This window comes from Globicephala melas, chromosome 2 (genome assembly GCF_963455315.2).
Source record: "Globicephala melas chromosome 2, mGloMel1.2, whole genome shotgun sequence".
Lineage (NCBI taxonomy): Eukaryota > Metazoa > Chordata > Mammalia > Artiodactyla > Delphinidae > Globicephala > Globicephala melas.
In genome coordinates this window covers 93,000,574-93,028,504 of record NC_083315.2, presented here as the reverse complement: position 1 = coordinate 93,028,504, position 27,931 = coordinate 93,000,574, and the positions used below count along the sequence as shown (strand labels likewise).

Genomic DNA, 27,931 nt, shown 5'->3' with positions numbered 1-27,931 from the left:
GAAAACAGTTATGGAAGTGTGAAGCAAGAATAAGGAGCTATAGCAAACATAGAAAGGGGATTATAATCACGTCTAGTTAAATTTGGTTTATTTCAGGTTTGTACCAAAATATATTCCAGGCAGCTCCTCAGATCATCATTTTCACAGTCTCATAAGCCTTATGCACTGCTGTCGTTCAAAAGCTGCCAGGACTCTGGAAGTCAAGTGGTCCAGCCCCTCGGCCCAGGAATACAGTTACAATCCACATGATAGGTTGAGAAGAGGCGATACCCATGGACTCTCCGACCTTTTATCCGGGTAGGTTAGGGTGTGATTTTAGGACTATATACTTTGGTGTTGAATAGTAATCAGTGAAAAAGATTAGAGAGTAGAAGTTCTATGTTTTGTTCCTATAGCTCTTTGGAGTTTCATCCACCTCACCAGCAGTTGGAAGACAGCCTTCAGTGCTCTACCCACACTAGTCTTGGTTTTTCAAGAATTCACTTTACGGAGAGAGTAACAGAAACCCGGGCCTCAAGTACTTCCCCAATTTCAGATTAGGTAACGGATTAGAATAAGTTAACCAGTAGACAATAAGAAGAAGTTGGGGAATGGTGGCAGGTAGCAGTCAGACCTAGGAGTCAGGACACTCCCTTAACCAGTCTTGCCTGATCTAAGCAGAATCTAAGAGAAAAAAGACTTGATTTTTTTCCCCCTCGAGTCATGAAGGCCATTGAAATGTGATTATTCTCCTAAAATTACTTCCAATTCTTCCAGGTCCTTCTGGAAAGCTGAATCCTAGGGAGACAAGAGAATAAGACTAGGACTCAAAATCTAAGCCAACATTTCCAAAACCATTGGTACCTGAGAATGGGCCCTTTGCTTCCTTGCTAAGCTGTTATCATAGTCTTTTTCCTACTTTCCCAGAAGAGCCTGGAACCTACGAAATCTGTCTCCTCCCCTAGGGGAGATGTATACGAAACAGCACACATGCAAAAGGAGGAAATAAGACCTCAAGGGAAGATATTCTTTCCTGAAAGGGTCACATAATGACTCAGTGAAGGATCCCTGTGTTAGTAAAGGTCTTAAGTATTACCTCTTTAGTGACATTTGGCAGCTCCAGGGCCAACTTCATCCACCGTTTAGCTTCAGGGTTTTTCCCTAGTTCTCTGTAGCACTGAGAAGACACAACAGTAAAAACCTGGGAGAAATGCCACCAGGAGACTAGAAGGGGATGAATATGTGTGCCCTCAGGAGTTCCTAGAAATATCAACACACATACTTTCATCTATGTTGAAATAGGCAGGTGAGTTTACCTTGGAAATATATATCCTTCCTGCTTTGGAAAATCCTGGCTGTAGTTCTTCAGCCTGGAGAAGGGAGAACACATTTCAGTAAGGTGTTCCAAAGTCCAAGTCAGGCTAAAGTTTATTAGAGAGTTCCAGTCCCCAACCTGGAGATTGATTCAGTGAATCTATATTTTTTATAAGCTTTTCTGATGGTTCTGATTTTCCCATAGAACAGGCACACATAAAACTGCCCTCTACTTAAAACCCCTTCCAATAATGTCCTTAGGAAAAATAAGGTCACTCTGGCCTTTCTGGCTGCTGTCCACCCTTCCCTTCCTTCCCCAATACCTTTAGGAAGCTCTGGAGGGCGTCCTCCACAGTGGCACCGAGAGGGCTTTCACACAAGGCTGTCGCAGTTTTTTTTTCTAGCCAGCTTAGGTGAGAGACCTGCCACCAAGAGATCAAGGTGTGACTAAAAACTTAAGTATCTTTAGGAACATTGAATGTTCTGTACTGAAAGCAAACAGGGCCAAATAGGACCGGGTCTAATCACCACTAACGTGACCACTTAGAAGAAATAACACATAAGCCAGACCAGGCTGAGGACACTGCTCTTCCTTGTAAAGGTGATCAGTGTCTCAGGACAGTTAGTTAGGGCCCTTATGTCAAGCCCTGAAATTTAGCTTACCTGGTAGCACCACCTGCCAAGGAGAAAGTATGCCATGGGGTTTTCTGGCTTGAGAGCAATGGCTTTGTCCACATGCTCCTGAGGAGAAAATATAAATATAAGGGAACAGAGGCCAGTCACAGAGGCTGCAGGAACACCTTTGCAAGGAGCTAGGATGCAGCAGGGAATCTGGACTAGACCAGCACCAGGGAAGGAGGAGAAGCCTTTCCTCACCTTGAAGCTAAAGCCACTCTGGATGCGCCTCTGGATGCCCTCATGCTCAGCCAGCTGACCACAAAGCACTGCATACCTAGGGGGAAGCAGCAGCAAGCTCAGGGACAAGGACTGAGTACCGTCCCTGCCAGTATTGGGATTCCCACCCACGGGCAATTGCACTGCGCCTGCATCCTTATCCAGAGATGAAAATATCATTTCCATCTGTACTTAATTCCTCTTTTCACAGACTTGTGGTCCCAATTCATATTCTTTAGCAGATACAGTGGTAGGCTTACAATTCTCCAAAGTACCCTAGGTACAAAAAAGGTGGGTCTTCCACATTAAAGCTCTCTTATACTTAATATTTAGGCAAGGTCTCAGTCCAAATTTCCCCTCATAATGAGTATAGCCATAGCTATCATAAACACTTAAGCAGGTATCTAAAAATCAGCATCAAAGTATAAGAGACCTGAGTACACTGCTTTTTGTCTCCTGAGCAGACATTGAAGAAGAAGGTCTCATTAGCCTTGGAAGTATACAGGTATATCATTGGGAAGCTGTTTGGGAATGGGATTCTCTAGGAATTTCTAATGTTAGCTTGGGAACCAACAGAAGCAGAGGAGGAAGAAAAGGCCTCCGATTTCAGCCCTCTCCTCTACATCCTCCCTCCCAGGAGAACAAAGACAGCCAGCTTCCTATCTTCTGCCTTCAGAAACAAAGGCAGAAGATATTACCCCCATCCCCTCTGCATTCTTTCTAGAAGCACAGTTGACAAATGAGTGTCTAAAGGCCCAAGTTGCTTTTTTGTGTACTCACTAAATATCTGGGGGTATTTGTATCGGATACTTCCAGAGGCTCATTTCCAGTTTAGTCCAAACAGCTGTTTCCCAGGAAAAGCTAAGAAAGTATGAGGTCAATTTCCATCCTTGGGACCCCAGGAGCCCCAAGAGAGCCCACAGGGAAACAGCACTCGTGACACCCAAGAAACAATGACCTGGCGTCTGAGAAGAGGCGCTGCAGAGACAAAGTTTCAGCAACAGATAGAGAAACAGCCTCTCCCAGCTCACAGTCTGAGGGCAGGGTTATGGGAAGCAGGGAGGTGGAAAAGGAACATTTTCACTAAAACTGAGGCGCTGGAACCACGCCCCCAGGACACAGGTTGGCCCTGACCCACATGGGTAGGCAGAACTTTGCCTCATGTCAGACCACAGACAGGGCTGATGGTTTTGTAATATTAGTGACTGCTGAACTTCCTGGGGGTGAGCTCACATCTACTTTTCCTCACGCGAGCCAAGCGAAGAAGCCAAGAAGCCAAAGTCCACCACCAGCCAGGGATCGCAGCTATGGGAATGAAGAGCTTGTGTGGGAGAGGGGAACTGCCAACGTCCCAGCCTCTCTGAGGAGCCAAGAACCCACAAGTTTTGTAGCCAGGGGTGACTAACAAAGCTACTCGTTTCTCCAAGCTTCACCAGAAAGAAAAACTATTCCCCCTTGCCTCATCCCCAAGGCACTTCCCAAAGCAAACTCCCCTGGGTCCCTAGCCTGGGGAAGGATGGGACATATGAAAGTAAAGGCCAGAGCTCCCTCTCCTGGTGCCTCTGGCAAATCTCTTTGGCCACAGGGCAGAGAAACAAAAGGGCTCTCCACTCTAACCCATGCTGGCTCTTCCTGGGACCCTGCGGGGTGTTATTACCACTGGTGACACTCAGCATTCTCATTCCCCTTCTCCAGAGCGGCCTCCGCTGCTTCTTTTCCTGTAAGACAGAGGTGATCCAGAGTTAACAAGGGCTCCCATGCACCCTTCCACGGGAAAGGCTGTGGGAAGAATGACTGCTTTAGCTCTCACCAACCCCCACCCGAACGGGACTTGTAAATAGTTATGCACTTGAGCAGAATGAAGAGCTGCAAATAGCTTTTCAGGGATGACTTCTGCTTCACCTTGTTCTCCCTATCCATCGTCAGCTGCCCCAGCTCCCTTATTTTTATAATACCTACCTGATACGCTTGAAGCATTTCAAATATAAAAGGACTCAAAAGCAATCAGAAACTGTCCCCATAGACCGTTACCCTGGAGAGTTTTTGATTTGGGGTCTGGATAGGCTTCAGGGTGTCCATGAATCCCACTGAAGTTGTATATAATTTTAGGTATATGTGCATTTTATTGAGGAGAGGGTCCACAGCTTTGATCAAATTCTCAAGAGGGGGACTTCCCTGGTAGCGCAGTTGTTAAGAATCCGCTTGCCAATGCAGGGGACACGGGTTCGAGCCCTGGTCGGGGAACTAAGATCCCACATGCCTTGGAGCAACTAAGCCCATGTGCCACAACTACTGAAGCCTGCGCACCTAGGGCCCGTGCACCACAACAAAGAGTAGCCCCCGCTCGCCGCAACTAGAGAAAGCCTGCGTGCAGCAATGAAGACCCAGTGCAGCCAAACAAATAAACATTAAAAACAAATTCTCAAAAGGATCCATGATCCAGGAACATTAATCATGGCCCTAGGCCAGAACTCCTCACCAGAGCCAAATGGACTGGGATCTGACCAAAGATGAGTTTCATGTAGTTCTTCCCCAAGTTTTCCAGGCACCCAAACTAACAGAAATCAAGGCCTAAACACATGTAGGCTCTTGACAAGGGTCCCCTAGAATGTCAAGGAGCTGGAGCCCTTCAGATGAGGACCATCACGCCTACACACAGGAAAAGAGAACACTGCAAAATGGGAAATCTGATTAGAACAGAGAGGGCTTCCATAAAAAAAAAGAATGAAATAATGCCACCTGTAGCAACATGAATAGACCTAGAGATTATCATACTAAATGAAGTAAGAGGAAGACAAATATAATATCACTTATATGTGGAATGTAAAAAAATGATACAAATAGGGACTTCCCTGGTGGCACAGTGGTTGGGAATCCACCTGCCAATTCAAGGAACACAGGTTCGAGCCCTGGTCCGGGAAGATCCCACATGCCGCAGAGCAGCTGAGCCAATGCACCACAACTACTGAGCCTGTGTGACACAACTACTGGAGCCCACACACCTAGAGCCTGTGCTCCACAACAAGAGAAGCTGCCGCAATGAGAAGCCCCTGCACCGCAACGAAGAGTGGCCCCCACTTGCTGCAACTAGAGAAAGCCCACACGCAGCAACAAAGACCCAATGTAGCCAATAAATAAATGAATTAAAAAATTTTTAAAAAAAGGTACAAATAAACTTATCTACAAAACAGAAACAGACTCATATAGAAAACAAACTGGTTACCAAAGGGGAAAGAAGGGGGGAGGGATAAATTTGGAATTTGAGACTAACAGATACAGACTACTACATATTAAGCAAACAAGGACCTACTGTATAGCACAGGGAACTATATTCAATATCTTGTAATAAACTATAATGGAAAAGAAACTGAAAAAGTATATATATGTATAACTGAATCACTTTGCTGTACATCTGAAACATTGTAAGTCAACTATACTTTAATAAAATTTAAAATTAATAAAATTTTTTAAATGGTGAGGGCTTGGAAGACAGAGAACAAAAGTAATGGGTTGAGGTGATAGGCTGGCTATTCTGAAATGTTTCCTCATGTTTAAGTGATAGTAATCATGGTATAATTTTGTATATGCAACAAATACATTTAAAGAGAGCAGATGAGAACCCTACATTCCCCTATCCAAGCAGAACCATACGGCTCCACCACTGAGGGACATTTTCTCTTAGGGGACTTCTCTCCGCCCCCTTCAAAGCACTATCTCACTAGGAAAATAACGGTGAAGAATGAGGCAAACCAGTTCCCGCTGCCTCCTGGTGGTCCAGCTTCTAGAGAAAGAACAAAATGAAGAACTTTAGGTCCAGCAAGGTTGGTCCTAAAAAGCTAGAATCCCAGAGCAGTCTTCAAAGATACTGCATAGTCCTCTGACCTCCAGGAGGAACAGATTTGTCCAAGGTGCTGTACTCAGGAAGCCAGACCAGACCAGTGTGGGCTTCGCTGCTCCTCTAATCACTGCCCCACCTCCACCTGTAGGGTTCATGTTGGCTGTTAGTACACAGAGATGATCAAAAGGGAAAGGAAAGGTGGTTGTTGCTACCAAGAGTGCAAAAAGCAGCCCCAAAGGCTGATCAGAATCCTCACCTGAAATTTAAGAGGGGAAGCAGAAACTGTTTTGAAAAGAAAGAAGCAAGCTGTGTCCCCTGCATCAGCAGGACTCTCAACCACTGCACCACCAGGGAAGCCCCTCCAGGGACTTTTTTGAAGATCTATATCAAACATTCAACTCAATTGACCTTTCTATATTGGCAGAATTCTATAACTGTTTAGAATAATGATCTTGAGGTACTGTCACTCTACATTATCAAAGATTCAATGTTTGCAGGACTGTACTTATAAAAGTGGGAAAGCAGTTAACTTAACTTTGGATAACTGAACCACAAGATCTGGAAGTCCACTGATGGTGCCTGACTCAAAGGGTGTGTAGGTAGGCAGGACACATCACCTTCCCCATAAAACCAGTCTCTATTTTTAAAGTCCCAGGGTTCTCAATGACCTCATGACAGAGAAGGACAGGCCTTGAACCTGGCACAAGTCAGATGTACCCTACACCCCCAGGTACAAATTTTGACAACAGAGTTGCTAAGTAGACCCCAGGGACTTCTAACCTAGCAGTATCCTCCCAAACTGCTCCTTCTGGGCATTCACCAAACATACTCCACTCATTCTTAAACACCTGCCCCACAGGCTCCATAACTGAAACCAGATTCCTAAGCAACAGCAAAAAAACCTCCTCAGATTAAGAAAGGTTGTGCCTTTTGTAGTTGAGGAATGAGAACACAGAACTGTGCTAATATGATACAACTACAATTGGCCTTGGACAACGTGGGGGTTCAGGGCACCGGCCTTCTGCCCAGTCAGAAATCCACATGTAGTTTATAGTTGGGTCCAACCAACCATGGATTGTGGATTGAAAAAAAATCCACATGTAAGTGGACGTGTGCTGCTCAAACTGCTGTTGTTCAAGGTTCAACTGTACTCCTAAAGTCGTGTATACCCGTGTGACTCAAGCACCATGCCATGCAGAGAAGCAGAGGTTGCTCTTTGTCTCCAGGAGGAAGCAGGGGTCTCTGGGAGCCAGTCTGTCCCAAAGAGTAGTAGAGCCCCAGCTGTACCGACAGCGTGTGTCTTGGCTCCCCTGGGCCCCAAGCTGATGGGCTGGCTCCACCCTCAGAGTCAGTCAGTGGCCTTCCCACCAGGAACCTGTCAGCACTTACCACTTAGGGCATAGGACCTCTTCTCACCCGCCTCCTCAGCAAGCTCACACATGTCACTGTAGGCCCGGGCCAGGCGCCAGAGAAAGTCCTGCTGGCTTCCATGCTGCAAACCAAACAGAGGGATGAGGCCCCCTTCCTCAGCTGCAGAGAGCTGGGGCTCGACCTTCTCCCCACACCCTACCTTTGAGTGTGTTGTGCACACTGACATCAGGCCACCCCACGTGACCTCTCACCTGCAGTTAGCTGACGACATTATCCCTAGTCAACAGATTGCACAACCCACAGAGTGAGGGCATTCTGGCCTTTTAATACTGTGAGGAAGAAAGGTCAATTCCAACATGTAATGAGGCACAACAGAGAAATCTTGCTAACAATGAAAGATTTGTGAAAATGCCCAAGAAAAAGGAAATTCTAACTTTGGGGGCATTTATAGCCAGGTGAGCATAAATTCTGGCAGTGAACCTGAGAAGGGAATTGTGGTTGAGTGACCTAGTGACCTAACACTTGCCACTTGTGATGAAAACTTTAAATGGGGTAGGCAGCTGTGGCTCTGCCTCAAGGGAAATAAAAGAGGGAAAAACATTCTAGTTCTTTCCACATTTCTCTTTAAGGTGAGAGGAGGAGCTCTTCTGCAGTAGCTCTACAGGAGGCAGCCGACTGCCCTGGGGCTGGCAGAGAAAGCAGCTCTGGGGCAGGCAGCACACAGGGCCGGCGCTCAGCCTCCCAGGAAGAGGATGTACAACCCTGGGTGCAGATGCAGACCTAGCCACCTCACCCTCACTTCCCTTCCCATGTCACCTCGCAGGGTCAGTGACACATTTGTGGGGGGTTAGTGGGGGATGGAGGACAGACAGGCAGTTGGAGCCTCACCGCCAGCTTGTTGTTGAGCAGCAGCTGCAAGCCCTCCCGCTTGCCCTGCTCACTGCCCTGGCGCAGCTCGTCTGCCTGCTGCAGGAGGGCCAGCACATCTTCTGGGCCAGGGGAGCCACCAGCCTCCAGGGCTTCAGGCGCCAGGCCTGAAGCCACCTCCAGGTCCAGAGAATCCTTTCTCCCCATCTTCACGGTCTCACAGCTCACTTCATCTTCCCCGTCGTCATCACTCTCCCTTTCAGAGTCCCGCTCATAGTCAGACTCAGCGTTGGCTGTTGTGTAACTGTGGCAGAGAAATGTAAGTGACAAGGTCAAGGGAGGGATTCCTTAGCCTCAGATCCCTGGGGTCTTGCCTCCACCCACAAAGAGGCACTCTCCACGGCACTGTTGTCCAAAGCACCAACTAAGAACCGTTCCCCTCCACTTAGGGGCAGGAATTAGTCCTTGAGAGAAAGCTTCCTATGGGAGGTATGGGCTGGGGCCCTGTGACAGTCAGAGGCCAGTATGAGAATCCCCTGCTTAGCTACCACCAAGTCTGCCAGAAAACAGACAAAAAGAGAAAGCCTAGAAAGGTACGTACAAAAATGGCAGTAGATCTCGCAGGGTCAAGGAATTAATTTTTCCCCCTATACTTCAGTATTAGATATGATTGCTTTACTGAGCATGTATTCTTCTTATAAATAAAGAAATAAAAGTTTAAGATAAAAAACCTTAAGATGGTGGAACGAGGGGAAGATGGCACAAGAGTAAGACGTGGAGATCACCTTCCTCCCCACAGATACACCAGAAATACATCTACACGTGGAACAACTCCTACAGAACACCTACTGAATGCTGGCAGAAGACCTCAGACCTCCCAAAAGGCAAGAAACTCCCCACCTACCTGGGTAGGGCAAAAGAAAAAAAAGAAAAAACAGAGACAAAAGAATAGGGACGGGACCTGCACCAGTGGGAGGGAGCTGTGAAGGAGGAAAGGTTTCCACACACTCGGAAGCCCCTTCGCAGGCGGAGACTGCGAGTGGCTGGCGAGGGGGAGCTTCGCAGCCGCGGAAGAGAGCGCAGCAACAGGGGTGCGGAGGTCAAAGCGGAGGGATTCCCGCACAGAGGATCGGTGCCGACCGGCACTCACCAGCCCGAGAGGCTTGTCTGCTCACCCGCCAGGGCGGGCGGGGCTGCGAGCTGAGGCTCGGGCTTTGGTCAGAGCGCAGGGAGAGGACTGGGGTTGGCGGCGTGAACACAGCCTGCAGGGGTTAGTGCACCACGGCTAGCCGGGAGGGAGTCCAGGAAAAGGTCTGGAGCTGCCGAAGAGGCAAGAGACTTTTTCTTCCCTCTTTGTTTCCTGGTGCACGAGGAGAGGGGATTAACAGCGCTGCTTAAAGGAGCTCCAGGGACGGGCACAAGCCACAGCTAAAGGCGCGGACCCCAGAGATGGGCAGGAGACGCTAAGCCTGCTGCTGCCACCGCCAAGAAGCCTGTGTGCGAGCACAGGTCACTATACACACCCCCTTTCCGGGAGCCTGTGCAGCCCGCCACTGCCAGGGTCCCGGGATCCAGGGACAACTTCCCCGGGAGAATGCACGGTGCGCCTCAGGCTTGTGCCACGTCACGCCGGCCTCTGCCGCCGCAGGACACTGGTCCACAAGAGACCTTCCAGCTCCACCTAATATCAAATGGCGAAAATCTCCCAGAGATCTCCATCTTAACGCCAGCACCCAACTTCACTCAACGACCAGCAAGCTACAGTGCTGGACACCCTATGCCAAACAACTAGCAAAACAGGAACACAACACCACCCATTAGCAGAGAGGATGTCTAAAATAATAAGTCCACAGACACCCCAAAACACACCACCAGACGTGGACCTGCCCACCAGAGAGACAAGATCCAGCCTCATCCATCAGAACACAAGCACTAGTCCCCTCCACCAGGAAGCCTACACAACCCACTGAACCAACCTTAGCCACTGGGGACAGACACCAAAAACAACGGGAACTACGAATCTGCAGCCTGCAAAAAGGAGACCCCAAACACAGTAAGATAAGCAAAATGAGAAGACAGAAAAACACACAGCAGATGAAGGAGCAAGATAAAAACCCACCAGACCTAACAAATGAAGAGGAAATAGACAGTCTACTTGAAAAAGAATTCAGAATGATAGTAAAGATGATCCAAAATCTTGGAAATAGAATAGACAAAATGCAAGAAACATTTAACAAGGACCTAGAAGAACTAAAGATGAAACAAACAACAATGAACAACACAATAAATGAAATGAAAAATACTCTAGATGGGATCAAGAGCAGAATAACTGAGACAGAAGAACAGATAAGTGACCTGGAAGATAAAATAGTGGAAATAACTACTGCAGAGCAGAATAAAGAGAAAAGAATGAAAAGAACTGAGGACAGTCTCTGAGACATCTGGGACAACATTAAACACACCAACATTCGAATTATAGGGGTTCCAGAAGAAGAGAAAAAGAAAGGGACTGAAAAATATTAGAAGAGATTATAGTTGAAAACTTCCCTAACATGGGAAAGGAAATAGTTAATCAAGTCCAGGAAGCACAGAGAGTCTCATACAGGATAAATCCAAGGAGAAATATGCCAAGACACATATTAATCAAACTTTCAAAAATTAAATACAAAGAAAGCATATTAAAAGCAGCAAGGGAAAAACAACAAATAACACACAAGGGAAGCCCCATAAGGTTAACAGCTGATCTTTCAGCAGAAACTCTGCAAGCCAGAAGGGAGTGGCAGGACATATTTAAAGTGTTGAAGGAGAAAAACCTGCAACCAAGATTACTCTACCCAGCAAGGATCTCATTCAGATTTGATGGAGAAATTAAAACCTTTACAGACAAGCAAAAGTTGAGAGAGTTCAGCACCACCAAACCAGCTTTACAACAAATGCTAAAGGAACTTCTCTAGGCAAGAAACACAAAAGAAGGAAAAGACCTACAATAACGAACTCAAAACAATTTAGAAAATGGGAATAGGAACATACATATCGATAATTACCTTAAATGTAAATGGACTAAATGCTCCCACGAAAAGACACAGATTGGATGAATGGATACAAAAATAAGACCCATATATATGCTGTCTACAAGAGACCCACTTCAGACCTAGAGACACACACAGACTGAAAGTAAGGGGATGGAAAAAGATATCCCATGCTAATGGAAACCAAAAGAAATTGGAGAATTGCTACTGGAGTAGCAATTCTCATATCAGACAAAATAGACTTTAAAATAAAGACTATTACAAGAGACAAAGAAGGACACTACCGAATGATCAAGGGATCGATCCAAGAAGAAGATATAACAATTGTAAATATTTATACACCCAACATAGGAGCACCTCAATATATAAGGCAAATACTGCACTTCCGGGAAGATGGTGGAAGAGTAAGACGCGGAGATCACCTTCCTCCCCACAGATACACCAGAAATACATCTACGCGTGGAACAACTCCTAAGGAGCACATACTAAACGCTGGCAGAAGACCTCAGACCTCCCAAAAGGCAAGGAACCCCCCACGTACCTGGTTAGGGCAAAAGAAAAAACTAAACAGAGACAAAAGGATACGGACGGGTCCTGCACCAGTGGGAGAGAGCTGTGAAGGAGGAAAAGTGTCCACACACTAGGAAGCCCCTTCACGGGCGGAGACTTCGGGTGGCGGAGTGGGGGAGCTTGGGAGCCGCGGAGGAGAGCACAGCAACAGGGGTGCGGAGGACAAAGCGGAGAGATTCCAGCGCAGAGGATCGGCCGACCAGCACTCACCAGCCGAGAGGCTTGTCTGCTCGCCCGCCGGGGTGGGCGGGGCTGGGAGCTGAGGCTCCGGCTTCTGTCGGAGCGCCGGGAGAGGACTGAGGTTGGCGGCGTGAACACAGCCTGCAGGGCGTTGGTGCACCGCGGCTAGCCGGGAGGGAGTACGGGGAAAAGTCTGGACCTGCCGAAGAGGCAAGAGACTTTTTCTTCCCTCTTTGTTTCCTGGTGCACGAGGAGAGGGGATTAAGAACGCTGCTTAAGAGAGCTCCAGAGACGGGCGCGAGCCGCGGCTAAAAGTGCGGAGCCCAGAGACAGACATGAGACGCTAAGGCCGCTGCTGCCGCCACCAAGAAGCCTGTGTGCGAACACAGGTCACTATCCACACCCCCTTCCGGGAAGCCTGTGCAGCCCGCCACTGCCAGGGTCCTGGGATCCAGGGACAACTCCCCTGGGAGAACGCACGGCGCCCCTCAGGCTAGCAACGTCACGCCGGCCTCTGCCGCTGCAGGCCCGCCCCACACTCCGTGACCCTCCCTACCCCCCGGCCTGAGTGAGCCAGAGCCTCCGAATCAGCGGCTCCTTTAACCCCGTCCTGTCTGAGCAAAGAACAGACGCCCTCCGGCGACCTACACGCACAGGCGGGGCCAAATCCAAAGCTGAGCCCCTGGGAACTGTGAGAACAAAGAAGAGAAAGGGAAATCTCTCCCAGCAGCCTCAGAAGCAGCGGATTAAAGCTCCACAATCAACTTGATGTACCCTGCATCTGTGGAATACATGAATAGACAATGAATCATCCCAAATTAAGGAGCCCTGTGGATGAAAGGCTCTTGGTGCTGCAGCCAGGAGTCAGTGCTGTGCCTCTGAGCTGGGAGAGCCAACTTCAGGACACTGGTCCACAAGAGGCCTCCCAGCTGCACATAATATCAAACAGCGAAAATCTCCCAGAGATCTCCATCTCAATGCCAGCACCCAGCTTCACTCAACGACCAGCAAGCCACAGTGCTGGACATCCTATGCCAAACAACTAGCAAGACAGGAACACAACCCCACCCATTAGCAGAGAGGCTGCCCAAAATCATAATAAGTCTACAGACACCCCAAAACACACCACCAGACGTGGACCTGCCCACCAGAAAGACAAGATCCAGCCTCATCCACCAGAACACAGGCACTAGTCCCCTCCACCAGGAAGCCTACACAACCCACTGAACCAACCTTAGCCACTGGGGACAGACACAAAAAAACAACAGGAACTACGAACATTCAGCCTGCAAAATGGAGACCCCAAACACAGTAAGATAAGCAAAATGAAAAGACAGAAAAACACACAGCAGATGAAGGAGCAAGATAAAAACCCACCAGGCCTAACAAATGAAGAGGAAATAGGCAGTCTACCTGAAAAAGAATTCAGAATAACGATAGTAAAGATGATCCAAAATCTTGGAAATAGAATAGACAAAATGCAAGAATCAGTTAACAAGGACCTAGAAGAACTAAAGATGAAACAAACAATGATGAACAACACAATAAATGAAATGAAAAATACTCTAGATGGGATCAATAGCAGAATAACTGGGGCAGAAGAACGGATAAGTGACCTGGAAGATAAAATAGTGGAAATAACTACTGCAGAGCAGAATAAAGAGAAAAGAATGAAAAGAACTGAGGACAGTCTCAGAGACCTCTGGGACAACATTAAACGCAGCAACATTCGAATTATAGGGGTTCCAGAAGAAGAAGAGAAAAAGAAAGGGACTGAGAAAATATTTGAAGAGATTATAGTTGAAAACTTCCCTAATATGGGAAAGGAAATAGTTAATCAAGTCCAGGAAGCACAGAGAGTCCCATACAGGATAAATCCAAGGAGAAATACGCCAAGACACATATTAATCAAACTGTCAAAAATTAAATACAAAGAAAACATATTTAAAGCAGCAATGGAAAAACAACAAATAACACACAAGGGAATCCCCATAAGGTTAACAGCTGATCTTTCAGCAGAAACTCTGCAAGCCAGAAGGGAGTGGCAGGACATATTTAAAGTGTTGAAGGAGAAAAACCTGCAACCAAGATTACTCTACCCAGCAAGGATCTCATTCAGATTTGATGGAGAAATTAAAACCTTTACAGACAAGCAAAAGCTGAGAGAGTTCAGCACCACCAAACCAGCTCTACAACAACTGCTAAAGGAACTTCTCTAGGCAAGAAACACAAAAGAAGGAAAAGACCTACAATAACGAACCCAAAACAATTAAGAAAATGGGAATGGGAACACACATATCAATAATTACCTTAAATGTAAATGGACTAAATGCTCCCACCAAAAGATACAGATTGGCTGGATGGATACAAAAACAAGACGCATATATTTGCTGTCTAAAAGAGACCCACTTCAGACCTAGAGACACATACAGACTGAAAGTAAGGGGATGGAAAAAGGTATTTCATGCAAATGGAAACCAAAAGAAAGCTGGAGTAGCAATTCTCATATCAGACAGAATACAGAATACATATTTTTCTCAAGTGCTCATGGAACATTCTCCAGGATAGATCATATCTTGGGTCACAAATCAAGCCTTGGTAAATTTAAGAAAATTGAAATTGTATCAAGTATCTTTTCTGACCACAACGCTATGAGACTCGATATCAATTACAGGAAAAGATCTGTAAAAAATACAAACACATGGAGGCTAAACAATACACTACTTAATAACGAAGTGATCACTGAAGAAATCAAAGAGGAAATCAAAAAATACCTAGAAACAAATGACAATGGAGACACGACGACTCAAAATCTATGGGATGCAGCAAAAGCAGTTCTAAGAAGGAAGTTTATAGCAATACAATCCTACCTTAAGAAACAGGAAACATCTCGAATAAACAACCTAACCTTGCACCTAAAGCAATTAGAGAAAGAAGAACAAAAAAACCCGAAAGCAGAAGGAAAGAAATCATAAAAATCAGATCAGAAATAAATGAAAAAGAAACGAAGGAAACGATAGCAAAGATCAATAAAACTAAAAGCTGGTTCTTTGAAAGGATAAACAAAATTGATAAACCATTAGCCAGACTCATCAAGAAAAAAAGGGAGAAGACTCAAATCAATAGAATTAGAAATGAAAACGGAGAAGTAACAACTGACACTGCAGAAATACAAAAGATCATGAGAGATTACTACAAGCAACTCTATGCCAATAAAATGGACAACCTGGAAGAAATGGACAAATTCTTAGAAAGGCACAACCTGCCAAGACTGAATCAGGAAGAAACAGAAAATATGAACAGACCAATCACAAGCACTGAAATTGAAACTGTGATTAAAAATCTTCCAACAAGCAAAAGCCCAGGACCAGATGGCTTCACAGGCGAATTCTATCAAACATTTAGAGAAGAGCTAACACCTATCCTTCTCAAACTCTTCCAAAATATAGCAGAGGGAAGAACACTCCCAAATTCATTCTACGAGGCCACCATCACCTTGATACCAAAACCAGACAAGGATGTCACAAAGAAAGAAAACTACAGGCCAATATCACTGATGAACATAGATGCAAAAATCCTCAACAAAATACTAGCAAACAGAATCCAACAGCACATTAAAAGGATCATACACCATGATCAAGTGGGGTTTATTCCAGGATGCAAGGATTCTTCAATATACGCAAATCAATGTGATACACCATAATAACAAATTGAAGGAGAAAAACCATATGATCATCTCAATAGATGCAGAGAAAGCTTTTGACAAAATTCAACACCCATTTATGATAAAAACCCTGCAGAAAGTAGGCACAGAGGAAACTTTCCTCAACATAATAAAGGCCATATATGACAAACCCACAGCCAGCATCATCCTCAATGGTGAAAAACTGAAAGCATTTCCACTAAGATCAGGAACAAGACAAGGTTGCCCACTCTCACCACTCTTATTCAACATAGTTTTGGAAGTTTTAGCCACAGCAATCAGAGAAGAAAAGGAAATAAAAGGAATCCAAATCGGAAAAGAAGAAGTAAAGCTGTCACTGTTTCCAGATGACATGATACTATACATAGAGAATCCTAAAGATGCTACCAGAAAACTACTAGAGCTAATCAATGAATATGGTAAAGTTGCAGGATACAAAATTAATGCACAGAAATCTCTGGCATTCCTATACACTAATGATGAAAAATCTGAAAGTGAAATCAAGAAAACACTCCCATTTACCATTGCAACAGAAAGAATAAAATATCTAGGAATAAACCTACCTAAGGAGACAAAAGATCTGTATGCAGAAAATTATAAGACACTGATGAAAGAAATTAAAGATGATACAAATAGATGGAGAGATATACCATGTTCTTGGATTGGAAGAATCAACATTGTGAAAATGACTCTACTACCCAAAGCAATCTACAGATTCAATGCAATCCCTATCAAACTACCACTGGCATTTTTCACAGAACTAGAACAAAAAATTTCACAATTTGTATGGAAACATAAAAGACCCCGAATAGCCAAAGCAATCGTGAGAATGAAAAACGGAGCTGGAGGAATCAGGCTCCCTGACTTCAGACTATACTACAAAGCTACAGTAATCAAGACAGTATGGTACTGACACAAAAACAGAAACATAGATCAATGGAACAGTAGAAAGCCCAGAGATAAACCCACGCACATATGGTCACCTTATCTTTGATAAAGGAGGCAGGAATGTACAGTGGAGAAAGGACAGCCTCTTCAATAAGTGGTGCTGAGAAAACTGGACAGGTACATGTAAAAGTATGAGATTAGATCACTCCCTAATACCATACACAAAAGTAAGCTCAAAATGGTTTAAAGACCTAAATATAAGGCCAGAAACTATCAAACTCTTAGAGGAAAACATAGACAGGACACTCTATGACATAAATCACAGCAAGATCCTTTATGACCCACCTCCTAGAGAAATGGAAATAAAAACAAAAATAAATGGGACCTAATGAAACTTCAAAGCTTTTGCACAGCAAAGGAAACCATAAACAAGACCAAAAGACAACCCTCAGAATGGGAGAAAATATTGCAAATGAAGCAACTGACAAAGGATTAATTTCCAAAATTTACAAGCAGCTCATGCAGCTCAATAACAAAAAAACAAACAACCCAATCCAAAAATGGGCAGAAGACCTAAAGAGACATTTCTCCAAAGAAGATACACAGACTGCCAACAAACACATGAAAGAATGCTCAACATCATTAATCATTAGAGATATGCAAATCAAAACTACAATGAGATATCATCTCACACCAGTCAGAATGGCCATCATCAAAAAATCTAGAAACAATAAATGCTGGAGAGGGTGTGGAGAAAAGGGAACACTCTTGCATTGCTGGTGGGAATGTGAATTGGTACAGCCACTATGGAGAACAGTATGGAGGTTCTTTAAAAAACTACAAATAGAACTACCATACGACCCAGCAATCCCACTACTGGGCATATACCCTGAGAAAACCATAATTCAAAAAGAGTCATGTACCAAAATGTTCATTGCAGCTCTATTTACAATAGCCCGGAGATGGAAACAACCTAAGTGCCCATCATCGGATGAATGGATAAAGAAGATGTGGCACATATATACAATGGAATATTACTCAGCCATAAAAAGAAACGAAATTGAGCTATTTGTAATGAGGTGGATAGACCTAGAGTCTGTCATACAGAGTGAAGTAAGTCAGAAAGAGAAAGACAAATACCATATGCTAACACATATATATGGAATTTAAGAGAAAAAAATGTCATGAAGAACCTAGGGGTAAGACAGGAATAAAGCCACAGACCTACTAGAGAATGGACTTGAGGATATGGGAAGGGGGAAGGGTGAGCTGTGACAAAGCGAGAGAGAGACATGACATATATACACTACCAAACGTAAGGTAGATAGCTAGTGGGAAGCAGCCGCATAGCACAGGGAGATCAGCTCGGTGCTTTGTGACCGCCTGGAGGGGTGGGATAGGGAGGGTGGGAGGGAGGGAGACGCAAGAGGGAAGAGATATGGGAACATATGTATATGTATAACTGATTCACTTTGTTATAAAGCAGAAACTAACACACCATTGTAAAGCAATTATACCCCAATAAAGATGTTAAAAAAAAAAACAACCTTAAGATGTAGGTGGAGCTGATCTCCTGAGCTAGATGGCTCACCAGGCTAAGGGTCTGTCAATCATTTTTGCTTTATCAGCCAAATGCACCTGCCAGAACCAACATGGGTGGGTGCCAGTCTCTGCGGCCATGGGCGGCCACAGATACCCACATTTTCTTTCTCAATTCAGTGCATACCTCTGTCCCAAGTCAGCAACCAAACCTAAACCACAACAGGAGTAGCCCTTGAAAACCCTGGGAAGTTGCCGGGGCTGGGGAGGGGCCCTTTTGCAGCTGGAAGCAGGAAAGGAGAAAGATGCGAACAATCCCTTGGGAAGGTGTCTGTGGGGCCGCTATGAGCCAGATGTCTCCTAGGGAGCCCAACCCTGATGCAGCCAGTGAAGAGGAAGCCAAGTTTCTCTTGGATCTTGGCCTCCACCAGCAGCTGATTATGGTGTGTTCCCTAATTGCCAAATGAATCAGACAAAAACTGAGTAGAGCAGAAGATAAGGCTTCCAGGGGTCACAACCAGATACCAAAGAGCCCTCCAGACTGAGTGAAGGAGAAGCAAATTCCATCAAAGCCAGAAGGTTCCAAGGCACAAGGAAGATCTTTGAGTCACTTAAGGATAAGCCTTTCTCTGTCCTGGAATGAAAGGGGTAGGACCCCTATGACTGGAGCGATCAGACCTGAAGGAGAGACATGTACGAATAAAGTCAATACAAGACAGCCTAAGGTCAGGGGCTGAATGCTGCGGGCCGAAGTGCTGTCTTCCTCATCCAGAAAGCCAGAGATGACGAGGGGGCCGGCTCCAGAAGGCAGCAGGTGAGAAACCAGACTTGATGCCCAATCCACGCATGCTGTTTTTTTTTTTTTTTTTTTTGTGGTACGCGGGCCTCTCACTGTTGTGGCCTCTCCCATTGCGGAGCACAGGCTCCGGACGCGCAGGCTCAGCGGCCATGGCTCACGGGCCCAGCCGCTCCGCAGCATGTGGGATCCTCCTGGACCGGGACACGAACCCGTGTCCCCTGCATCGGCAGGCGGACTCTCAACCACTGCGCCACCAGGGAAGCCCCATGCTGTTTCCTTATAGAGGAGCTTTCAGACTCATTTAACAAAGGGGCTCCAGTTACATCTATTACAGGAACTTTTGAGGTACTTGTAGGTAACCTGTAACCTTCCTAACCTTGCTTTTTAAGAGGTTATCCAAGTATCTCTCCCCTCTAGCAATTTGCAGTAAAAACTTTAGAAATTAAAGGGACAAGGAAAAGTGGTAGCAGATTTCACAACCAACCTGGGTGATGATGAGCAAGACCACAGAGACAGCCTAGAGAAACTCGCTACCAATTCCTAGGCTTAGACAATAACCTGCCCCAAACGAGAAAGTCAAATCAGCCAAATCAGCATCTACCAGTGCCCCTACTCAGCCCAGCCAGGCCCAAAGGTAAAATGAGTAAATGGATTTTTTGGGGGGTGCGAGCTTGAGTCCCATCATCTCCCACTGCAAAAAGGAGACCCCATTCCCTGTTCAGCTGAAGGCTACCTTGTCAGATCAGGAATCTCCCAGGGAGGGACCCCTGCTCTCATCCCTGCTGGAGCACAGGCATCAGCATAGTCTCTCCAGGGAGCTAGGCTAAGAGGAAGGTCCTGCAATGCTGTGATCCTGCTGGGTCCTAATGGCCAGGAAGCTCACTTGGACAAGGAAAAGGAGAGGTCAGGAGGGGCCTTGCTGCCACCCAGAGTGAGAGCTGGTAGAGCCCTGTGAGACAGGGAGGCTCTAGCGAGGCCAGCGTGGCGAGGAGACCTTTTATTGCACCTCAGCCCCACTTCAAGGAGCTCTGACTCACTAATCTGCAACCCTGCTGCCTTACATGCAGCGGGCTGGCAAACACTTGTTGAGTGAATACAGACATCGGCCACCTGGACTTCCATGGGCTTCCAGCCCCATCTCTTCCAAAAGAGAGTTTTCACATGCCAGAGCTCAAGGGCTGCTGTCTCGACATTCACAGCATTCTCTCACATTTCTTGGACCACCAACCCAGCCTCTGGAGAAATCCACCAGAGAAAAAGGGGTGGCCCTTTTGTTTAACATGCCCGGCAGCTTTTGAGATGAGTCAAAGACTGCAGAGACCTTTGAAAAGGCCCTTTGGACCTGTGCACTCAGGAGGACACACTGTTCCCACAGCAGGGCGAGGACCCAAGGCTCCCTTGAAGCAAGGAGGTCACCTCTACTCCTTGAGGAGAGCCCCCAGGTCAGTGATCAAGAACTCGGTTATAGACGCACCCCCTCCTGGCAATTACTTTTCTTTCTTTCAACTCCTAAGCCCCATTAGAGGTGCTGAGCTGAGGCATTCAAAGACAACCAGGCCTGGGCCCTGACCCTGAGAGATTCTCAGTGGTGGGGGAAGATAAGACCTAGCAGAATGAGGTGATAAAGGCCCAAGAAGGAGTGGCAATGAGGTTGCAGGCAGTTGCTCTTGGCTGGGATGCCTGGGAAGGCTTGCCAGAGGAGCTGTAGGGCAAATTAGGTTTTGACAGGGAGGGAACTAAAGCTGTGTTTGGAACAATGCTCTGAGAGCAAGCTCACGGACCCACCCAGTGATTCTGACTCTACCACATTCAGTTGATCCCCTGGGAGCTCAAAGTTGCTATTTATTTGGAAGAAAGAGGGAACACAGCTTTCAGTGGAGTAGAGTAGCCCATCAAATCATCTTATTCTTTCATCCCTCAAAAAAGCTCTCCTTCCCCAGGGCCCACATGTTTAAAGTCATTCCAGACCAGTCATTCCAGAATTCTGGTCTCCTCCCAGAATTCCCCCTGGACCATGACCATGGCAAAATGAATGATTCACCATGGCCACTGCTCCAGATAGCAGCCAGCTAAACCAGAGTCTTGAACCACGCACGACCATCGGCTTCCACATGCCTTAGGGTCGATCATGGGGCTGAGCCTGCTAGAGCTGTAATGAAGAAAGACACCCTTCCTCTCACACCAGTCCTGCCCTTTAGGGCCTTGGGAGCCGCAGTGAGCATCCCAAGCTGTGAAGCACCTGCACGCTTCCCTGGTTAATCACTCTGGCTCTCACTACCCCCAGAAGTTTGTACAATTACTAAAGATCATCACTAAGGGGTTTGAGTTCTAGTATCCTGGTCTTGGGCAGAGCTGTGACCTCTCCTTCTGTTCTATGCTGTTATAAAGTTCAAATGGCAAGTGATCGGCTTCCTTGGGTCGCATAGAGATGCTCCTTAAGTCTCAGGGCCCGCTATCAACTATTTTGTCCTTTCTTTTCAATCCAGATGTGTCCATTTTTATTTTTTTTAATTAACTTATTTATTTATGGCTGTGTTGGGTCTTAGTTGATGCACCGGGGCTTTTCCTAGTTGCAGCGAGCGGGGGCTACTCTTCGTTGTGATGCGCAGCTTTTCACTCTGGTGGCTTCTCTTATTGTGGAGCATAGGCTCTAGGCACACGGGCTTCAGTAGTTGTGGCACACAGGCTCAGTAGTTGTGGCTTGCGGGCTCTAGAGTGCAGGCTCAGTAGCTTAGTTGCTCCACGGCATGTGGGATCTTCCCGGACCAGGGCTCAAACCCATATCCCCTACGTTGGCAGGCAGATTCTTAACCACTGCACCACCAGGGAAGTTCCCAAATGTGTCAAATTTTAATTTCATTTTTGCCCCCCCTAACACAGCCCTCTGGAAGCATGTTTCAGCCCAGAAGTACTAGGTAAATTGAATAGAAAAGGGCTACTTCTTTGAGCCCTTGAGAATACAGATAATAGGGATCAGACAACCCAGGCAACAGCAGTCATGAATGGAGGACCAAAGCTTTTTACCAAGACCTTACTTATTTCAAGAGGCACCTGAGCAATAGTTAAATTCAGCACAGATGCTCAATGGCAGTGACATGGAAAAAGAGAGAAATACTACTCTTAATTTTCTTAGAAAACCAGATAAGGAGGCAGGAGAATATAATGGTTCAAACAAGAAAACAAGGCTGAAACTTCTGAAGAAGATGTACTGAACAGACCGTACTGCTCTGGACAGGTCTTCCCTGGGCAGTGAGCCGTGGCAGCTCTTTTTGTTTTTTAAATAAATTTATTTATTTATTTATTTTTGGCTGCATTGGGTCTTCGTTGCTATGTGTGGGCTTTCTCTAGTTGTGGCGAGCGGGGGCTACTCTTTGTTGCGGTGCACAGGCTTCTCATTATGGTGGCTTCTCTCGCTGTGGAGCATGGGCTCTAGGCACGCGGGCTTCAGTAGTTATGGCTCACAGGCTCTAGAGCGCAGTCTCAGTAGTTGTGGCGCACGGGCTTAGTTGCTCCGTGGCATGTGGGATCTTCCCAGAACAGGGATTGAACCTGTGTACCCTGCATTGGCAGGCGGATTCTTAACCACTGTGCCACCAGGGAAGCCCCTGAGGCAGCTCTTAATCAATGGGAAGACCTGCCCGGGACTGCAGGCGACATGTCTTCTTGTGAAGGCCCTTCTGTGCCCTGACGACCAAGCCATGCCTCAGAAGGCAGATGAGCCTGGCTGAGCCTGTGCTTAGGAGCTGTATAACCCTGGGAAAGCATGCATCAAACCTCGCTAAGCCTCAAGTCTCTGTCTGAGAAACAGGGCAAAGAACATCACCTACTTCACAGGAACCTTGTGAGGATTAAATGAGGAAATACCTCTGAAGTGCATTGCACAGTGTCTGTTACAGAGGAAGGATAAACAGTAGTTAATACTATAAAGTGTTTTCAGCTGAAGAGGGACATGCTGCGAAGATCATCCTGAATGGCTGGTTTTAGCTTTTAGCTTCCGTGTGCATGTTTTTAGCTAAACCAGTCATTCTGACCTGACAGAAGGCTTGACTGTTCACTTCGCCAGGCTCTTCCTTGAGGAGGAAGAAAGGTCATCAGAGGCCACCAAGGAGAGACCAGCCTCTAGACCTCACATAGGCCACCTGGATGACTGGACCTCACAGCAGAGAAGGGCAGATGCTGCCACCTACAGCATTGGGCACCCCAACAAAGATGTTTATTCAGACTCCATCCTTGGGACCAAAGTTTCAAAATGGCATTAGTGGTTTAAAATCAAAAAGCCCTTTGCCTGCCCAAGTTTGGGGGTTGTCCACCAGACTCCTGCCTGCGGCCCTGTCTCACACACAGTAAGGCCTATGGTCAGACCTGCTGGGCCACCAATTACTCAGGTGAGTCACCGCCCACCTGTGAAAATGGCAAAGATGCATGAGCAGGCCTCTCCCATGGGAAGAGAACTTCCTGAGGGAGGGAGAATGCTTAGTGCTTACAGAGCTCTGTAGACCTGGCCCAGCTACTCAGTGAAGGAAGCAGTCTTAAGACAAAGCTTACAAAGTCCTTGTGGTAACACAGGGAAATGACCAACCAATGTTACAGGAAAACGAAAGTAAAAGATATAATAACTACATAAAAAACAAACCTACTTGGAGGAAAATAACAGATGCAAGCACTAACCACTGTTAACATTTCAACTTGTCTGGATGACATAAGGTGGATCGTTTTCCTTTTTTAGGTAAGAAGTGGTATTTTTGTTTTTGGTGGATGGTTTTTCTTATTTCAACTGTTCTGTATTTCATTTATTTATACCCTTACCTTGTTCCAAAAATTATTTACAGCAGCTTGGTGTGAATTTTCCATTATAAACATTACTTTTACAAAACGTAACCTGGCTGAAGCCACAGCTGTCTCCAGGAGAGAAGACTCACCCGCCTTCACTCTCAGCATCTGTGAACGTGGCTCCCGAGGTGGCCGTGAAGTAGACAGAGCTGGAGCCGGTGGAGTCACTCCTCTCCCGGGCAAATGGGAACCTTCGCCGCCGGGCCACTTTCTGGTTCTCTTCCAGGTGGGATCTGAAAAGCAGGCTCGTTTCTAGAAGGTGCCATTGGGCCCCATCCAGCCTGCCTTTCCCCTCACCATGAGGGAGCCTCTTACTACTGCTGCTCATTAAAGAGCTACAAGCAGAGAAAATCCTGGGTCTCTACCCTCAGGAGAGCAAGCAGGGCAGCTCGCTGGCCCCAGCCTGCACGGCAGACCAGTTGAGTCAGAACAAAGCATTTCAGCTGCTACAACAGACCATGAGGGCCCAAAAGCAGCAAGAACTTGTGCAAGGCAAGGAATCAAGCACATGGCTTCCCTGCCAATTAGGTGAGAAGCTATAAAACTGGCTTCGTCCTGAGACGGACAGCAAAGGCTGAAAAGCTGTAGGGACAGGGAAAAGCTGGGGAGCGGGGGACAAGGCAGAAAAGGAGGCTGCATTACTTACCGGACCTCGCCCACAATCTGCCCAGCAAGCCCCTGCAGGCTGCGCCTCAGCTCCTCCACCTCCCCACGCAGCGCCAGCAGGCTGGTCAGCACAAACTCCAGACGGCCCAGCACCTCCTCCTGCCCTTCTCGTGGAAGGCTCGGCAGCACCGCAGCATCACCAGCCTCACCTGGAGCTGGCCGCAACGGCCTCACTGCAGGAAGGAGGAGAGGAGACATTGATGCCCATGAGAGAGAGTGAGGAAACGATCTCCCACCCAGAATTCAGAAACACTTGTTTCTCACTGGAGTTCAATTTACAAAGATCTTTGAGGCTCAGAGAGCATATGTTCACGAGTCCCAGGTAATGATCCAGAAAAAAATCAAGGTCCCAACCTCCAAACAAGAGCCCCCTGTTCCAAAAATCTTCCACACCAGGGCCCTTCAGCAGTACTGCATACCATGGCAGATCATGTAAAATGCTCACAAGAGTGTGGTATCCAGAAGGAAGGACAGCTGTCCTGATAGAGTAAAAGAAAACCCTTTATCTGACTATATTTCATGCCCAAATCCCAGGCAGTCAATACTAACCCACAGCAAAATTAAAATTGAGCTCACTCAAACTCTGATCTTTCATTTTACAAAGAATGGCAAAGAAAACTCTGAGCTCCTCTCAAGAGCTTCATTTAGTATCATCAGAGAGGGGCAAGGAGAAAAGGGGCAGTTACTGAGAGAAAAGGTACACTGGGAAAAGCCCACCCAAACCCCATTGGAAAAACACCATTGCCGAGCCCTGAATTGAGCTCTAGGTAAATGCTAACAGTAAATGCTAGAAAACTGACAGCTACCTAAGGCAAGTGGACTGGAAAATGTAAAAACAGAGAAGAAACCAGTAAGGCAGGACCCACAGTCCAAGCAAGCATAAAGCTGTTAAAGGAAATCTAGTAACAATCTAGGCCAGATTACAATACACACCCAACAGTGTTCCAGTAGGTAAAGCAAGAAAGATCCCTGGGAATGTGGCCACTTTCTCCCAACCTCAGCAGAAGAAACACTATAGCTAAGAAATTACAAACAAACGAAATACAAGGAAAAGAAAGGAAGGACAAGCACATTTGCAACACTAGGTTACTACCTAGTGCTATAAAATGCTGACAAATGATTGCAATCTAAGGTGACAACTCTTTGAAGACTTCAAAAACGAACTTTTCCAAACTATCTGGCATTTGGTAATCAGAGGAAACACTTGTTCCCAATTAACACAGGGCGAGATGATTTGAAATGCTCCCCTATCACACACACCTGGGAGTGGTTTGAACCAGCCCTAGATGCTTTGCTCCAATTAGTTAAGGAAAGTTTTTACAAAACCGAAAGCACTACCCATTTCAGCCGTGGCTGGCTCCCAGCCATATTCAGCTTCAATTGCAGTAAGTGCACTCCCAGCCCCATGCTGTGGAAAGTCCACAGGAACAGGTGACCAGGCCACTCAGGAGAGCAAGCAGCGCAGCTGCCACTTGCTTGCTCTGTGACAGCCTCGGGAAAGTTACACAATCTTTTTCAATATCGACTTATAAGAAGGATTTTTAAAACTTGGCCTAGGTAGTCTCCAAGGTGCCTGCAAAATTTAACACCTAATTTAATACATAAGCCTCAAAAAATTTTAATTCCTACAAGACTAGTTTTTCCTTTTACCTTCTTTTGGACTTTTCCTCTACTTATTAAACAGCTCACCCACACTAATCAAGTGCCTTTAATATATATATAGCACTCCTGTGGCCAGAACTAAACGTGAAAGCTAAGCCTTTTCGCAGTATACTTTCCTGCGATTACAGGAGAAAGACGACAGAAGAGGAAGACTGCTTCTTTTCAATAAACTTTCCCCAAACGTGAAACTCTAGGGCCTCGCACCCACCCTCCTATTCCTTCCTCCGTTGTCCTGTCCCACAGATTCTGCTAAAGGCAGCCCCGACCCCAGGCCCACCCCTCAGCAGTCAATGAGGCCGGCCTCAAGGGACCGTCTCCTACCCTGGCGTCCAGGCTCTGAAGTCTGTATGTAGTCCAGGGAGCTGGGCTGGCTCTGGCTCTGGCCCCGTTTCCACCGCTGGCTGTAAAGGGCACATAGGAATCCAAGGCCCGCGGCGGTGCCCAGCAACAGTCCTAGCCCGGCGCGGGTGCCACCCAAGGCCCCCAGACTAGACATGCTGCACCTGCAGCCCGCGTGAGCCACCGAGAGCAAGCGGGCGAGGGAGGAGGAGAGATTCGTGAGCGTGGTCCACCCACCTCCAAGGCTGAACCCCTGGAGATAATCTTGCCCAGACCCTGGACACCCACCACCCTCACCCTAGTTCCGACCCTAAGGTTTCTGCTAGCCCCGGACCTGGCTACCGCGCGGTTCAGCCGGCCCGGACGCAGCCTCCCCTCCAACACGCCCCCTAACCCTGATTCCGGAGTCAGGTTGCTGGGCCTCCAAACTCCTCCCCCAGCCTCACGGCACTGCAGACCACAAACCCGCCGCCCTGGCTGCAAAGCCCTGGCCTCCCCGCCGCGCCATTTGAAGGCCCCCTGGCCTGTCAGGAGCTCAACTCACACTCCTACCCCGCCGCTCACTACTGCCGCAGCGGCCGCCGCTTCGCGCTGTCAATGACCGTGACGTCATCAAACGGTGCCGACCGTCAGCCCTGCGCGCCTATAGGAAGGTGGGGTGAGAAGGTCACCGAGGCTCCGCCTCCGGCGCAGGGTTTTTTCAGGGGGCGGGGCCACGGCCTCTGCCAGCGGGGAGAAACCTGCAGAGAGTAGGAAAGGGGATCCTAGAATGGGTTAGAAGCCGGGAAGAGGGGGAAAGCTGGGAGACCCCCTTGAGCCGGGTGCTAGAGCAGTAACCCCCACGGTCTGGCCAGCTGAGGTTCCATTTCCCTCCATTTACACCAGATTACTTAGTGTTCCCGGAATATGCTCCGCGTATTCACCCTTTCTAGCTTTTCGACTGCTGCTTTCTGCCTAGAATGACCCTTTCTCTACCTGGAAAACGCGACCCCCCTCCCACCTTTCCTTAACACTGGGTCATAACTCAGACTTGGTTTGATTTCAGCTTAATTTGTTTATGCATTTTTACCCAAACCATTTACTAAGCACTAGACAATAGTGACTGGCATTTCAGATTAGAACTGATAAATTGTTGGTTATCCACAAGAGGTCCCTGAGTCCCCAGGGCCAGCTTCTGCCAGTTGAAATCTAAAAATTTCTATTGTAGATGCACACCCCATCATTAAAAAAAAATCTTAAACCTTACATTGTCGTTTTAACATTAATCAAGGACAGGGTTATAAAAAACTTTTTTTTCCAGAATGTAAATAAAATTCATTCCTCTAATGATAACATTTTTTAACATTTGGCTGAGGCTGAAACTTGGGTTTATCTCTGATTGCTTAAATTGGTTCAGATACCATTTCAGGTTTTTTTCTTTGTTTTTAATCTGAGTTAATCATTTTTTTCTACTACCTGTGGCC

General features: G+C 46.8%; 1 protein-coding gene across 2 annotated transcripts; it reads right to left on the bottom strand.

The window, feature by feature from the left end:
- Positions 1-71: 71 nt before the first annotated feature.
- On the bottom strand, positions 72-27,080 carry RMDN3 (regulator of microtubule dynamics 3). Of its 2 annotated transcripts, none has more exons than XM_060294455.1 (13): positions 27,013-27,080; positions 26,451-26,632; positions 24,448-24,640; positions 23,891-24,034; positions 8,285-8,567; positions 7,415-7,517; positions 3,845-3,905; positions 2,170-2,245; positions 1,957-2,034; positions 1,617-1,715; positions 1,296-1,349; positions 1,076-1,156; positions 72-777 (listed from the first exon to the last, which is right to left on the bottom strand). In XM_060294455.1, the coding sequence occupies exons 2-13, from the start codon at positions 26,623-26,625 to the stop codon at positions 724-726; spliced, it is 1,401 nt and encodes a 466-aa protein (XP_060150438.1). In that variant the 5' UTR covers positions 26,626-26,632; positions 27,013-27,080; the 3' UTR covers positions 72-723. The 2 variants fall into 2 exon arrangements, with proteins under 2 accessions (XP_060150438.1, XP_060150437.1); XM_060294454.1 differs by lacking the exon at positions 27,013-27,080 and adding an exon at positions 26,863-27,006.
- Between the last annotated feature and the right edge of the window lie 851 nt (positions 27,081-27,931).

Coding starts and splice junctions, on each gene's coding strand:
- RMDN3 (XM_060294455.1), bottom strand. CDS start 26,625: ATGTCTAGTCTGGGGGCCTTGGGTGGCACCCGCGCCGGGCTAGGACTG. Junction 8,568..23,890: donor GATGCTGAGAGTGAAGGCGG/GTGAGTCTTCTC, acceptor TCTCTGCCACAG/TTACACAACAGCCAACGCTG. Junction 3,906..7,414: donor GAGGTCCTATGCCCTAAGTG/GTAAGTGCTGAC, acceptor TCTGTCTTACAG/GAAAAGAAGCAGCGGAGGCC.